Source organism: Aulostomus chinensis, chromosome 23 (assembly GCF_037954235.1).
Source record: "Aulostomus chinensis isolate RoL2024-O1b breed Wild chromosome 23, RoL_Achi_v1.0, whole genome shotgun sequence".
NCBI lineage: Eukaryota > Metazoa > Chordata > Actinopteri > Syngnathiformes > Aulostomidae > Aulostomus > Aulostomus chinensis.
In genome coordinates this window covers 956828-973603 of record NC_141342.1, presented here as the reverse complement: position 1 = coordinate 973603, position 16776 = coordinate 956828, and the positions used below count along the sequence as shown (strand labels likewise).

Here is a 16776-nt window from a genome sequence, read left to right as displayed (position 1 = left end):
TTTGGCATCATAAAGCATAACTCTTATTAACCTTTCACCCTGATGTTATTCAAGTGATCTCAACATAAACTGCTGTGAGAGCACAAACCTTCAGTGGAGAGCTTGAATTAGTGCTGGAAATCTTGCAGGAAACATTGCAATTCTAGCAATGGTAACAAATGGTTAAACCACAAAACCACATAAAAAGGGAAGAAAACAGAAAATGAAGTCTAAAAGAGAGTCTGGCAATACAAGCAATATAACAGGGATGGATGGATGGATGGATGGATGGATGGATGGCCCTCCTCTGATGAAGATTCTGGAGCCCCAGCTCAAGCACGGGGTCTTTCTGTGTGGAGTCTCCATGTTCTCCCTGTGCCTGTGTGGGTTCTCTCCAGGTACTCTGGCTTCTTCCCACAGTCAAAGACATCAAGAGGGGACTAGGCTGATTGATACTCTAAATTGACTGTAGGTGTGGCTTTGAGTGTGAATGGTTGTCTGTCTATATGAGTTGGCCCTGTGATGGACTGGTGACCCATCCGGGGAGGACTCCGCCTCTTGCCCGAAAGCAGCTGGGATAGGCTCCAGCCCCCCTGCGACCCTTAACAGGATAAGTGGTAGGAAATGGATGGATGGATGTTTTGAATAGCTCTGTCCTGTAACAAATACTTAAGTTTCATACACAAAAAGATCTGATATGGTAATGAGAACATATAGGTTTCAACATTGAAATTTCAAGAATAAGACATATTTTTTGGGTTAAAATAGTGGTAAAAGGTATACTTCAAAGTGTAATGCAATGACTAACAGAACCTGGCCGACATAAGTCTCCCAGCATTGGTCCTGCTGAGAGCGAGTGTTCTTCTCAAACAGAGCTGTGTGGTTGGAGACAGTCCCTGAGCTTCTTCTGCTGCTGCTGTTGGCAACATCCAGCACTGTGGCAACGGTTGTTATTGTGCTGTTGCGATGTGAGACAGAGATCTCAGCCACCAGGGTGGACAAACTTTCCATGTCGGGCTGCGAGATTGTTGCTAGGAAGGAGCTAGAGTCAGACCAGTTACTTGGACTCAGTGGTATCTGAAAAGTATACAAATGCATGTCCATCACCTTGAGGTGTCAAATTCTTACATGTTCAAAAATGTTATAGCTCACATTTTGACACATCATGTTAAAAAAAGAAAAACAAAACAGCAAAATATATTTCTTGATGAAAAAGTCAGCATCCACATAATTGCCAAAAGATTTTTAAGGTTAATACAGTAACTGGACAGTTCACTGTGAGAACATCAAAGAATGACCCGGGTTGTAAAAAAAACAACAACAAAAAAAACACACACACAAAAATAACAACAAAATACCATAAAAAAAAACTCACAGCAGAGCTCATACTGTTGACCTTATCAAGGAGGGCAATAATGAGGCTGTAGAGATTCCCCAGGTATAAAACAAGCACTCTGTGAACAAAGATGCACATTAATGTGCAGTACAGCCAGTGAATTATTTTATACTTTGTAATGAATTTTAAATCAAACAATACACATACCGAGCCAGTTGGAATCGCAGTGACGTTCGTGGGTGATACATCTCCAGCTGAGCCACCAGCTCAAAGGCTGATGGTGCAATCATGGTGATGAGAGAGACCACCACACTCACCTTAAGAGAGAGGACATCATAACTTTCTTCAAATTTCTTAATTTTGAGTTGAAATTCAGATTTTAAAGTAGTGGACATGGACATGGCAGACATGAATGTCTCTGTGCTCACATTGTTTTTGCTCGCAGTTGCGATCATTTGAAACACTATTATTTCATGTTGAACATTCTTTGTCGAGTAAAGTTTCTACATCATTGATAGTACTCTTACTTATGATACACTGAGTCAGAGTCAAATGTGTGGCCATGGCAAAGGACTTACAGTCTCGGATTCTACAATTCTACAATTTCATTTAGCAGACGCTTTTGTCCAAAGCGACGATGATTTTGTGGAGAGACATATTAGGGCATCTTGCGCACATGAACTAACAAATTTCTCTTTTCTCATTGATGTCCTAAACTTACTGCTGACTTCTCTCCTTGGGGCAAAAACAATCCTTATTAAAGCATCAAATTCAAGGTTGCTACATGTATTCATAGGCAATACCACTGTATTGACTAGGTGATGTTTTCATTGCCCCAGAGGTGAGAGATAATGAACAGAAAGCTTAATCCCCCGATTTATGTTTTTCATATATTCATGTTATGCTTTTTAAATACACTGACATTACAATTAGAGTATTTTGAAAAATGTTTGTATTAAAATTAATCAAAAAACACTTTTTTCAAAGAAGAGGGATGCTATAGTTCTATTAGCCAGCAACTACTCATGAGAATTGATTGCTTCGCTCAGTTTATAGTAGACTTAATTATTATTGAGGTGGAGACTAACGTGTACTAGATGTCAGAAATTGATCATTATGTTATAGTAGTTACAATATATTATACTGTATTTGGATTCAGAGGTGACCCATGTGTCCTTGCAATCATTAAGCTGATAGAATGATTCTTACTGACAGATAATAGTTTTTCCATTGGATTATACTCAGGTCTCCACTTTCACTGATTCCTTAGGACTGTATTCTATGTTGTATAATCTGATCAAACCAATGATGATGATGTCTGCTCTGCTACCTCATTCTTCTCCCACAGCGTCAGCTCCGGCTTCTCCTGCTCCAATTTCTGAGAACGGTCCACCACAAAGTAGATGATGTAGATGCTGCCAGCCAGAGACATTAGTACCAGGATGTTGGCTAAGAAACGGAGACTGATGAGAACTGCCCTAAAGAAATGCACATAAATGTATGGATCAGTATGAACCTTTGCTGGAAGCAGTCATTTTAGTGTGTGGACTGTGGATCATACATGTGATGGAACAGCAGCTCATGGGACCATACATAGAGTTTCGGGATTAAAAAGTAAGGCTGCAGGAACCCTATTTTGTGTTTGTTCAGATTTTTGGGGGCCTCCATTAGAACTAGTAAATGTTTTGCGTTGTGATGTGAGCCAACAATGTATGTCTTTCTAAAACAATAGCACAAACTCAGCACATAAATATACGTTGGGTATAAAAATATACAGTGGTGGAAAAAAGTTTTGGGACACCCTTAAATTTTTACACAATCTCAAATATTATCATGAAATATTTGTTGAAAAATCTTTTTCGTCTTTCAAAAGGTGTGGCTGCATTAGATAGACACAAACAAATACAAATTATATTTTTTGTTTATTTTTTACAAGAAAAACTGACAACTAAATTCTTGACAGTTTCAATATCTCAATTCTCAATATTTTCAGTATCAAAATCAACAAATAAAAGAGAATGTGTTCAAAGTTGAACAAAATAATTTATAAAACCATCACATCATCAAATGAATTTTTAGTAGTCCTGCCATTAGCACGCAGTAGAGCTCTAATCATGGCAGGTATGTTCCCCTTGAGCCTTTTACACTATTGAAGGGCAATCTTGTTCCATTTTTCTTGATTTACTGCTTTTTAATTCTACTAAATTTGATGCTTTATGCTTTGAGACAGATCTTTTAATAATCCACCACAGATTTTCAATGGGGCTCATATCTGCAGATTGAGCTGGCCACTCTAATACCCGGATACTGTGCTTCTGCCAGTCAAGTTTTACTGACTGGATGTGTGGCAAAGGGAATTATCTTGTTGAAACATCCAGTTTTTACCTCGCTGGAACAGTTCACATACAGAAGGGAGCACGTGGGTTTCAAGAATGGCACAATATTTGGCAGATTTCAATGTGCCATCATAGACTGTGAGATGACCAACACCAGCAGCACTCATGTGTCACAAAACCACGACACTGCCTCCACCATGCTTGATAGTAGGTACTCAACATGCTGGAGATAATGCTTCACCTGGCTTTCTGCATACCTTCACATGAGCAGGAGAAGTATAAAATTGGAAACTCGACTCATCTGACCACAGAATCTTCTCCCAGCTCTAGGCTGTCCAGTTCCTGTGTGCTTAGGCCCAACAATGCCAGGCTAACCTCTGTCTCTCATTGATCAGGGGCTTCTTGACAGCCTTGTAGGGCCTGAAGCCATGATCTAAAAGTCAGCCACATACAGTATGGATGGAACCACTGAAACCAGTTTGGTTTTACCACTGCTGCTGAAACTCCTGTGATATCATATGGGGGTTTTCGCTGCACACACAGATCAGGATGTGGTCATTTCTTACTGAAGAAATCCTTGGATGCCCAGATCTTGGTTTGTCTTCCAAGCTGTTGGTTTGTCTGTATTTCTGCAATGTGTATCAAACTGCTGAAGGGCTGCATCTGCACTCCCTGTCTATCTGGAGGCAGCTGTACCCTCCCTGCCTGAGAATCCGTATCCTCAGGCGTGTATTCCTGCATTATGTTCCTTCTTGTTTTAGCCAGTCTTGTCTCTGAAGAACTTTCAAATTTGCTGGCTTTAAATAGACACAAAGCATGGTAACAAAAATTGTCTCTTTTAATAAAAAACATGTTTTTAATGGCTTCTTTAGGATTTGTTTAGTATTTTGGCTGTGACTGTACTAAGAGAAATTGCACTTGAAGTCCTAAGAGTGATTCTTAATGCAATATTTCACAAATGCATGGTGTGTCCAAAAACTTTTTTCCACCACTGTATAGTGTTTTATTGTGCCCATAAATAGAGTCCTGCTTATACAAGCTACAGAGAAATGTCTAGCTTTCATGAAAGCAAATGTGGTAAATAAAGTTGATTTGTATTTCAGTAAATTTTTGATGGGTCTACGAACGAAAAAGTGTAGAGGTATGTACAAACGGTTATTTGAAAGCTTTAATTCTGCTAATGTGTCACTGTTTTCCTAATGAAACACACTTTAACACCATGCTGCTGCTACTCCACTGACCCATTGTGCTTTGAGCTGACCCATTGGTGGGTACCTCAAATACCCCAATACCCATTTTGGGGATCCAACTGTACCAAATGGAGTGTCTGTCTGGCCTGAACCTTAGAAACACCTTTGTAGCGTCTATGTGCTTTGTAGTATCTCAATCAAATTTGGTACAGTCAAAGTGAAGGAGATACTGAATGGTTTCAGTGGTCTTCTGTTGATAGGATCATTGCTATCATGGTGTTACCACCGGCATAAAGTGCTAAATTCAGAATTACCAGACAAAATTACTTGTTACCTCGATTAAGGCAACACTTGCAGGTGACAACTTTATGCTGCAGTAACATGATTAACAAGGGAATTCTAATAATAGAAATCTGAGTAATTACAAACGTCTTTGCAAACCCAGTCCCCAGCCCATTTGAGCGTGGACTCCCAGTAATTCTAAAAGAATCTGTACAAACATAATACAATTCACATAGCTTTTCTGCTTGCACCCCTAAAGATTTGGACGATCCCAGCATATTCTGACATGACACCAAATAACCTTAACTTTTAATTGGGGCTTTGCATCCGTTGGTCAGAGCATGTTTAAATTTTTCTTTCCTCTGTTCAGTATTGTCCTTTTAAAATTCTAGTGACTCTCGAAGGATGAGTACACATCCCATTGGATATAAACTCTAACGATATCAGAGTACCACAATTCAGTTTGATTTCTACATGATTCCAGGGGTACGCAAGCATGGGGGTTAAGCCACAAACGCAAAAGCATGTATCAAGACACACAAACAACAAAGGCACGCACAGACTGGTATCCTTCTTCTTTTCTTGCTCCTCAACGATGGCTTCCTACACAGAAAACATTTAACGTCAGTGTGAGGGTTAAAATCAACCATTTTTCATTATTACTGGTCTGTGCAATAACACATTACTATTATAATACTGCAAAGAAACATGAAACTTCTTAGGGCACATTCACACCTGAAGTTTATATGGTTTGTTTTGATTGTTGCATTTGTCCATTTCCACCTCTGACCATTCTCTCACTTGTGGTTTCGTACACATTTTACCAAGACTTTTCTATGACTTTTGTATGTTCAGTTAAATCCTAACTGAATCACAAATACTCCGTTTTAGAAATTTTATAGACTTTTTAAATATTTCTAAATGCTGAGGTGACAGTGCTAACCACTGCACCACTGTGCCACCAAACCAATATTGATACAATTAAAACATCCTAGATCAACAGTGACAGGTGGATGCAGTGATGGCTTAAACTATACAAATATGCTAATCATAGTAAATATAGGAATGCCTTTTTTCATAAGGACATAATTATACTCACTGACTTGCATTTTTCAATGTAAGATGTTTTGCAAACACGCTGCCCCAGGAAATGCTCCTGGTTTCAGAGCAACTATTCCAAACAAGAAAGGTGTGAATACACCCTGAGAATATGTCCAGTGCAGACTACTTTTTTCTTATTAGTTTTGTGTTCAGTCTAACCCTGATATTGTTGACAATGGCAGCTCCTTTGCTTTCTGCAGCCTCTGGATTTCCTATCAGGTAATCCCAGGCACAGAAAACCCGCCAACAGAATGTAAAGTTCTCATCAGAGGCACTTGCTAGACTTAGACGTGAGTTCTTGGCCATTCTGTGGATAGACGGTAATAAGAAAAAGACCCAAAATAATTTTTAATCAAACATTCAAAAATATTCCTCCTCAATGTAAATTATCAGCTACATTTTAGTTCCCAGCCCTACCTGCAGCTGTGACATCAGTTTTAACAGAATAGAATTTCATAATTACTTTCTTAAAAGAATGATGAAACTGTAGGCAAAGACAGCCATCCCAACCAGGAAGTAGGCGAGGGGCAAGCGGTACCCTGCGCTGCCAATTTTCCTCACTCTGCCATAGTAACCGTAAAATAGCACAGAGTACTGCAGATATCCCTGTGGAAAGTCAAGCACACACACAGCATATATTATGAAACAAAGGATACACCCCCATGTAATGAATCTTACAAAATCTAAATCAGTTAACACACTACTGACAAACCAAAAATCATTACATATGATTTGGTGATATGTAGTTCCATCCATCCATTTATTTATCGGTTATGTATGGGGGGGGGGGGGGGGGGGCTGAGCCTATTCCAGCCGAAATTGGGTGAGAGGCAGGGTACGCACAAGACGGGCCATTAGGAGCAATTACGGGCTCAGTGTCTTGCTCAAGAATACTTTGACATGGTCACCAGGGTAAGTGAGGATTGAACCAGTGACCCATCGGTTGCTTAACAGCCACACTACCTCTGAGCCATGCTGCCCCTGAATATCTATTTCATTAATGAATTTTAATGTACAAGGCAGACCTTCAAAGAGAAGGCTAACTTGATGGATGTTGAGGAATCTCAAAGTATATTTTACAAAACAGTCTGAATGTGTGTAACTTGGTTCAAGATATGTAAGATTAAGACAATAGTTTTGTAGTTGCAATAGTTTTGAGGGAATTTTGCTGGTTTTCCTACTTTTCTGAGACATAAGGACAAGTCTTAGGCTCTCATGAGGACATACAAACACCTCACCCCACTGCAAACCATTAATCCACTGTGGGCAGTTCAGTATAATTTATCATTACAACCCTGCCTATGGTGTGTTACTTCTGTTGGGAGAGGGATGATGAAATTAGTAGTCGCTATAATTCAAGTAGTTTTTGTCAAATGATGTGATTTTTTTTCAAATACTTTTTAAAATTATATTTAAAAAAAACAAAAAAAAACACAGTTAAAGGAGAGAGAGACTTGCCCCAAGAGACCAGATAGTGTCCAGGTCCTGGGCTGAAGCCAGGTGTTCCTTCGGAATAGTTTTACTTCTTGTTGTTCCAAATGGAGCTCCAGCCAGCAGCTAGTACAGACAAACACGGACTAATTCAATGTACTGTCAGTAATGGCAGGATTTAGTGATGTGGAGGCAGGTGCACCAGAATGCAGGTAACAACAGCACTGCAAAGGAACTGCAGGAGACTGCATTTAATTAGTAAAATAATCAACAAAATACAGGCAGAAAACAAGGATGCAAAAAACAGACAAGGTGTGCTACAAGATTGATGATTTGAAGATTCCAGAAAGAACTGAAAAAGACAAACTAAAGCACAAGCACAACTAAATGTCACAACAAGACAGGTGGGAGAAAAACGAGGGCAGGGAAGGAAGTGATAGGATAAGAGACGCAAGGAGCAGGCCTGTGACTCATGAAGAGTAACACATTGACTGACTAATACCCTTTTCACACTGAAAAACGCAGGTCAACATTTACATCGACATTTACATCATGCTTTCCTCTTTCAGTTTGCAAACAACAAATTATGCAGCCTGCTTACTTGGACATGTGATCAACATATATTCTGATTATTTCTTTTACCCATTCCATTACCTAGGTGTTCACAATGAATCTGTTTCCCGTTAAATACATAACTGCTGGCAGGAACACAACTATTGTGGAATAAATACACACAGAAAAGCAGGAATTTACTACAACGTAGGGTTGTCAAAAATATTGATTTATCAATTAAATATCGATTTTGAAAAATAAAAACAGTACAAAATGACTTTTCCATAGTATCGATACTCTACCTGCCTCCTTGGTTTACACATGTGCCGCCATCAACACACACACACACACACACACACACACACACACACACACACACACACACAAACAGACAGAGCGCTGCCCTGGGGAGCGAGCCATCATGCAGCAGCCCCTCCCCTCCTGCCTCGCTCACACAAACACCGCTGGCTGTATTGTTTTTGGTGTCTTCGCTCTATGTGTGGAAGCTGCCATGAGATGGCATCTGCAGGACCTTCACAACCAGTTTTAATAAATAAACAAAATAGCAGAAGTGCTGTTTGGAGGTTCTTTGGATTTGAGTCGGATGAACAAGGAAAGCCAAAGGACAGGAGCAAGTCCATATGCAAGAGATGCAACAGAGCTGTGCCGACAAAAGGAGAGAAAACGACGAATGTAGCAAAGCACCTCCAAGACAGACACCCGGACCTGTATAAGGAATTCAAAAAGGTTGATAACAGTATAACTTGAAGTATGGGTTGCTGAGAGTAATCACATCTATCGGTGTTTACTTTAACATGTTGTGTTGAGTGCAAGCTAAAGCTAATCGACTGTAGGTTAGATATATTAAAACTTATTTGCGTTCTGTTGATGAGTAAAGAATAACTTGAAAAAGTTCTCTACCCCAAAAATAAAGGTCTTTATTTTTCTTTAGATAAAAAACATTTTTGCACAAAATTCTGAGTGTTTGCGTAGTATCAAAAATCGACTCGAATATCAATATTTTTCAAAATATCATATCGAAGTGTGAAATCCAGTATCATGACAACACTACTACAACGCCACTGAATCCTGCCATCTCAAATCTCATTTTGTCAAAATTGTTAATGGGACTTAAGTACATACTCCAATACAGCCCTCATCTTAGTTTTGTCCAAACCCAACAAAGATTCAATTCTAAACTCTAGCTACAGACCAACAAAAAGCCTCATCAACTCTGTGTCTGATCATAAAAGACCTATAATACCCTTTTCACACTGAAAAACGCAGGTCAACGCAGGCTTTTGTATCTGCGTTTGCTTGGCATTAGAGCGCATTCAAGCTTCCAGAAGACCCGGGTCTGAACTCCCGCTGTGAGGCTGCATGCCTGTGTTGTTCTCTCTCATACGTCATCGTGCTGACCACGTCAGTATTTCACGTAAACGTGCGCCAGAACACTGAGATGTAAACAAACGACAACGTGGAGGTCACGAGTCAAATGTTAGCATTGTCGTTGCGTGCACTGCAATGTTGTCTCTTTTGCAAAGCAGACAAACACAGCACGGATTGGAAAATGTCTGAGCATTAATGCAGAGAAGGAGGATGGAGTTTTTGGCTAGTCTGGAAGTGAGCCTAAGAAGCTACAGGTGAAGCCTGACAGGCACCCAGTGACAAAATCAGGATGCGACAGGAAGGTCACATGAAACCTGAGACGACGTGGGTTGTCTCTTTCACACTGCAGGTAAGCTGAGCCGAGCCGCTAAACACCCGGGTCGCTTGGCAAGTCGGTCGACGTGGGTTGACATGCCGAGTCGACTCTTTCAGAGTGCCAAAAAACCCGCGTTGACCGGGGTTTTTGGTGCCGTGTGAAAGGAGCTTTAGAAAGGCATGAAACCGATAAAGACTGGAAGTGTAAAGCAAAGAATAACAATAGGAGAAGTGCATTCAAAGTAAAACAAGAACCAGCCAGACTCATCAAAACAAAAACAAAGCAACACAAGAAACAAAGAGATGATGATGATACACAATAAATATGGGTGCAAAATATGACATAAGGCACAAAGTAGTTGCCACCAGTCTCTGAGTTAACATTGTGCTGTTTTGGGCAACACATAAATGGATCAACCAGAATGTTATAACTCCTGGTTTTTACATGGCGTATTAAAGTTTGAATGGATTTCCTTAGAGGAAACAACATTTTTTTTGTTTGTCTGAAACAGAGGTTCCCAAACTTGTTTGGCCATGCACCCCCTTCTATATCCCAACCAGGTTGACGCACCCCCAATTCCCCCCACATTCGGGATAAAGTAACAATGTCGCATACTGCGATGAGGTTCATTTTGAATAGCCTGCATTTATTTATTAATTAATAAGCTAGCTTGTGATTTAAATTTTGCAAAGGAAATGTTCGTTTACATGTCTTTATTGTGTGGGAAAATCCCACACATTTTTTATCTTGCGTACCTACCAGCTCGCGCACACCACACTTTGAGAATCCCTGGTCTAAAACAATAATTCAAAAGCTAACAAAACAGCTTAGATAGAGAAAAGCTTACATAAACAGTGTCAGCATGGAGAGTGTCTGCTAGGGTTTGCATGTCTTGTAGAAATTAAGAGTTGGAAGTACATCCTCAACATCTTCTGAATCACAGTCTGCAAGGAAATCTACCATCTGCCAAGAAACAACGTGGATGAAGTAATGATTGATTGATTGATTGATTGTAATGAGATGCTGACTGACCCACAGCTGACAGAGAAAGTAAGCTGACATTTTATTGACAATTAAGATGCAGAACAAAAATGACATACTAGATCATAAATATAAATATTTTATCATTTCTAATTAAACAAAAAAACACTGACTTTAAGAGGAGGTAACCTGAGGTTCATAAAAGCGAATTCCGGGTTTTAGGACTTCCTGCTCCACTCTTATTCATTGTTGTTACGGTGAGCAAGTTTTACTTAGAACTGCCAGTTAACCAGTTTTGTTGCTTGGAACCTGTTCTTCTTAAGTTATGTAAGATTAGTAACCTTTCATACCTGCTTGATTGGCTACCGATTTCTGCTTTTGGTCCCACTACCTCCATGCCCTGAGACACAATGTGATGGTGAGAGTAATCACATTTGACATATAGAGTAGAAGTTGCTGGATGCTGTAAAGTGGTTTAAGAAAAACGGAAGTCAATGGGCCTCATGCTTGAAATAGTTTCCTGTGTGCATCAAGGCCCCATCTCAAATCTGCACCACATCCTCAACAAAACTAGGGGAAGTACCAAATCACACACTGAATGCCGTGTCCCACTCTTAAATGCTGTGCAGTGGTTGTGCAGTTGGATCCAAGTGCTGTTGGAGATGGGTGGCTTATTGGATAATTTTTACAATTTGACATGTAAGATCTTTTAATATTGAAGAAAAAGTGTTGACTAAAACCTAAGACACAGCAGTAATCTAAAACTGACATGTCCAGTTGGGGTGCACATTAGTATATTACTGAAATGCTTTTAGCTGCTGAGACACAGCAGGTAGAAAACTTTTATACACAAAAACAAAAAAACAAAACACTAAGCTGCTGCATTCTACATGATGTTGCAATGTAAACAGACCACAGATGTGCTGCGGAAAGCAAATCAGTTGAACCAATTCATTCATGGACAGCAAAAAACTGGGTCAGTGGCTGAAGTAGGCTGGTTTGGAACAGCTGATATACTGTAGAAGGATGCAAATAGCGCTTAATGTTGTAATACCGGCAGGATCTACGTTCTCCATTTATGAGGAAGAAATACAATCAAAATGGTCACAAATGTACTCAACATGATCCTCCAATAAAAAGACTTACAAATGTATTGTGTGAGAGGAGGGCTAACCTCTGGTAAGACAATGAAGGCTCCTGTCATGATGGTGAGGACGATGTTGATACCAAACAACCATCGGAGGAATATAAAGTAGGAGGCCACGCCAGATCCAAAGTGACCTCAAAATGACAAGAAAACAATTGTATTATTAATCCATCAGGTCATGGCCCCACCAGCAGGATATGGATAACTGTACAGAATTGATTTAGATATACATGTTAATCCATGTCAGTTACTAAAGTTGTCAGTCAACCAGGAAAACAGTACAACTGTTCATTATATTCATTAATTTATTTACAGACATTATTTAGCAACACAAATAACAGCATTTTCAACATTAGTGATGATAGCATTACTTGAATTCAGCCCCCGAATTAAAAAAATTAAATTCTCACTTTCAATTTTTTTGATCCTCACTTCCCAGGGAATGAACACGACGACAACGTTGTAGAGCAGCCGGTACAGTTTTTTCAGCAGCTGCAGATTTAGACAGGGTTTAGTAGTGTGGAACTGGGGAACTTGAGCACACACTGATTGACACACCTTCACCGAGGTCAGCAATTATGGATGTCTTTATATTCCACCATCTATGTATCCAGATGACCTACAACCATATAAATTATTATTCTAACAAATGTGTAATGTTACTACCTTATGTACTTATATATATATATATATATATATATATATATATATATATGTATCATTTGGCTACTATGGAGTTGCATCACATAATATCACTGTAGTCCATGACTCCCTTCAGTCAAAGCCTACCCACAAAAAAATGAGAATTGCTGCTCATATCCGTTATCATGTTGTACTGTACAGTGTTTTATACTGTATATAAAAACATGGTAAAACTGAAGAAAACTTGATTCAGACACACTGTTAAAAATAAGTGAAATCAAATTATTGCTGATTCTTATATCTAAACAAAAGGAAAATTTGGTAAAAACAACAACCTTCTTATGACAGAAATCTATGTAGTAAAAATGTGATATTCTATGAGCACTGAATATAGATAAGGACTGACCACATTAGGTTTACACATAAATACACTTCAAAAGTGGGGCCCCTTAATTTTTTGAAAACATTACTGTTGTTTGTCATTAAATCATGACATCTACATCAGCATTTATTTGTAAGGCTTCAAAAAATAAGTTTCATGCAGATGGTAATCATGGTCTCATTCTGCAGCATGTATCTAGTTTACTCCATATCATAACTGAAACAATGGCAGGTGTGCAGGTTTCTAGAAATTATGTGGGATGGCAATTATAAATCAAGATATTGTCAGCTGGTTGAGTGATTCTGAGGTTCAGTTAACGAGAATCCACAGTGTGAATTAATAATTCATGGTCAGAGCGCTCACTAAAAGTCAATTTATTGTAATGGGGGCTCAGCAGCCTGAACATTGTAATTAAGCTGAGCTTTAAAAACAGGCTATAAATTCAGCTGTGCTGTTCTGATATCTCTCCCTCTCTCCCTCTCTCTCTCAAATCAAAGAGACATATAATTTAGATCTTCAGTGCACAGGAGGAAAAGGGCTGTGTTAAAATAAAAAAGCAGCCTGAACCAAAGGAATCCTACATGTTTTATTAGTGTGGTTCTGATTATGGGCTTACTGCATTGCAGTGAAAATAACTTGGGGGGTGGGGGCTGGGGGCTCACCGCAGCAAACAGTGTTGTTGTCCAGGAATTTAACTAAGGTTTACTGTTCCTGATAAGATAATAAAAAGAACACCCAGGACAGAAAATAATTTGTTGTTGTCTTATATTTTCTGTTGCACCATATTTTGCCCCTGCCTTGGGTGTGTCTAATCTGAGCTGAGGAGAAAAGAAAGGAAAAGGAAATTAAACATAATGATTTCAAGTTTTATGATGTGTTGATGCCATAGTTAAGCTCTGTTTGGTTTACTGGATGCTTGTTTTTCAGCAAAGATCAATGTTTGGGTTCCAATAAGTAGTTTTATTAAGCTTTGTACATGTTTGATTTACATATTTATCGAACAGTAAGGGTAAAATTATGTAAGTAATTCAATTATATAAGTAATTTTACACATGACCCATCCATCCATTTTCTACCACCTATCCTGTTAAGGGTCATGGGGGGGCTGGAGCCTATCCCAGCAGCCTTACAAGGTACACCCTGGATGGGTCACCAATCTATTACAGGGCCAACACATATAGACAGACAACCATTCACACTCACATTCATACCTACAGTCAATTTAGAGAATCAATCAGCCTAGTCCCCAATTGCATGTCTTTGGACTGTGGGAGGAAGCCGGAGTACCTGGAGAGAACCCACGCAGGAACAGGGAGAACATGGAGACTCACACAGAAAGATCCCCTGCCCGAGCTGGGAATCTCCTTGCTGTGAGGCGACAGTGCTAACCACTGCACTGCCGTGCTGCCCCACACATGACCTTTATTGGTAATTGCACTGAGTTTTGGTTGGTGTCTTTTTGGGGTGTGTGAGTAATCTGTGCTGGTTTTAGCCGATGCTCTGTGCCAGTTGTGTCTGCATTTCCTTCTAACAGAAGCTAGTTGAGAGTGTTATGTGTCCAAGAGTTTGGGAGATATAGGGGAACTCTTATCCAGGACCAGAGTTACTGCTAACTTCTGTGTCATCCCCCTTCCACTGTCCTCAACAGTCGGTAAGCAAACACGGAGACCAGGATGGATATTACAATTTTTCCCTATTGCTAAAAACACATTTCTAGAAAGCTCCACCCATTTTCTCAAAACCTAAAATACAAATCCAAAAATTCCATCTACATTCACAAAACTCTAGACTTTTATATAAATATCAAACTATAGCCTCAAAACCAGTTATCCTGTGTTCAAACCAAACAATATGTTCAGATTTACACAGTAAGTACAAATATATTCACTACAGAGCATTCATTTGATACTACATAAAATAATTAAGGACACAGAATCCAGCTCATATAGTTAACCGAAAATCCCTTAACCGGGTCTGGAAAAGCACTTTACTGCAGAAATTCACAGAGATTTATTCACCAACATCAAATCTTTGTATGAGGTCCAGCCAGAAGACATGATCCAATGCTCCAAGGGTACCCTCTACACTTGTTTCAGGCTAAGTTTGTTGGTTGGAGGACAGTCAACAGTTGAAGGAGAGACACTGTTGATTCCACTGTTGACACTGTCTTAGTTAAACTCTGCTGCATTTCACAGAGTCTGGTGGCATTATTTTGAAGGACCATGTCAACAATAAGTGCTTCTTGTTGGGAAAAAAAGGGCTGTCCTTCCACCCTCATTTGGTCATCTTTTAATTCTACAAGGAAGAAAATGCACTTACAAACTGTCACAGTCTGCTCTGCCTCTCTCCTGCTCTTCTGCTCAGTCACACCCCTCATCAGCTTAACAGCTTTCACCTGTTGCTCTCACCTGCTCACCATCTCCAATCAAGCCAGTAAGTGCAGCTTCACTCTCCTCACTCTTTGCCAGGACAAGGTGGTTAGCAGCTGCAGTTTGCTGGCTGTGTCAGGACTGCATTAATGCTAGCTAGCATTAGCATTCCTGTAGACTGTAGAGGACATAGGCAGTGTGAAAGCTGCCGATGGCAACAGCCAAGGGAGAGGAGGGGTGGATGAAAGTTGGAAGTAACCGGGGGGCCTCAGAAAAAGAAGGAGAGCTAACTGGAGGAAAAATGAGGAAGATGGATAGCACTGAGTTTAAAGTAGTGTTTAAAAAGGACTCAAAAGGAGTACGGGGCTTTAGAGCTGTTAATCCATATAGAATTACAGAATCGCTGAAGGGAGTTAGCGAAGTTGATGCTAGAATTCTAGCTAATGGAATGCTGATGGTTATGTGTAAAAGTGCAGAAATACAAAAGAAAGCCGCTGTGGTTAAAAAAAAAAAAGCTGGGAACAATGTAGAAGCCTATGTCTCAAACAGAATTGAGGGAGTCAAGGGGGTTATCTTTGGTGTCTGTGCTTACATTACTGAGATGGAAATAAAGGAGCAAATCAGGGGAGGAGAAGTGAAAGAAGTTAAGACATTTAAAGCACGGAGTGGTGGAAATCCCAACACTCCTGTATCGATAACGTTTGAGGGGGAGAGTCTGCCAACTCGAGTTTTCTTTGGATGCTTGCCGTTTCAAGTGAAAAAGTATGACAGGCCTCCACTGAGACGTTTTAAATGTCAAAGATATGGATGTGTTGCTGCGCCATGCCGTGGCAGCCAAAGATGCACAAAGTGTGGGTGGGAACATGATATGCTAAAATGCGAGGTAACAGTCAAAATATTGCAATTGCGGAGGCTCTCATATGGTGTCTTTTCAGGGATGCCAGCACTTTGAAATGGCAAAACAGGTCCAAGATGTGAGAAAACGGCAGAAGATGTCATATGCAGAGGCTTTAAAGAAAATAGAAGGAAGAGGTGATAATGTGGCTGTGTATGTTGGCTCTCATTTTCAGATATACCCCGGTATCCACATGTCCCCCTCACCTTCCTTTGCCAGCTGATTCTATTGTGGTGAAAAAAGAAAAACTTTTCGATTCATTGTTGATGTGGTGTACGCTACCAAGGTCAAGGAAATAAGGAGCTGGTCTGACATTATGAAGACGGTGGTTGAGGCAGTAGGGAGGTTCTTGGGAATGGGATTTTATGACCTTGTAGCATTGCATAATTCATGACAGTCAAGTGAAGACACCTAAGGCACAGGAGAAGGAGCAAGAGGAATTTGAGGT

The 16776-nt window shown here is 39.9% G+C and overlaps 1 protein-coding gene across 3 annotated transcripts in view; it reads right to left on the bottom strand.

Annotated features, from left to right (window-relative positions):
• tmc3 (transmembrane channel like 3) overlaps window positions 1–16776 on the bottom strand; it is a 76269-nt gene that overhangs the window by 26226 nt on the left and 33267 nt on the right. For 2 of the 3 annotated variants that reach the window (XM_086195680.1, XM_086195681.1), the window contains exons 1-11: window positions 15384–15451; window positions 12451–12532; window positions 12068–12174; window positions 7683–7781; window positions 6688–6830; window positions 6384–6531; window positions 5683–5726; window positions 2646–2793; window positions 1523–1632; window positions 1355–1433; window positions 793–1056 (exon numbers count right to left, since the gene is read on the bottom strand). In XM_086195680.1, the coding sequence (XP_086051806.1) occupies window positions 793–1056; window positions 1355–1433; window positions 1523–1632; window positions 2646–2793; window positions 5683–5726; window positions 6384–6531; window positions 6688–6830; window positions 7683–7781; window positions 12068–12097 (1065 nt within the window). In that variant the 5' untranslated portion in view covers window positions 12098–12174; window positions 12451–12532; window positions 15384–15451. Of the gene's footprint in view, window positions 1–792; window positions 1057–1354; window positions 1434–1522; window positions 1633–2645; window positions 2794–5682; window positions 5727–6383; window positions 6532–6687; window positions 6831–7682; window positions 7782–12067; window positions 12175–12450; window positions 12533–15383; window positions 15452–16776 lie in introns of those variants that run through there. The other variant, XM_086195683.1, reaches the window with a different exon arrangement.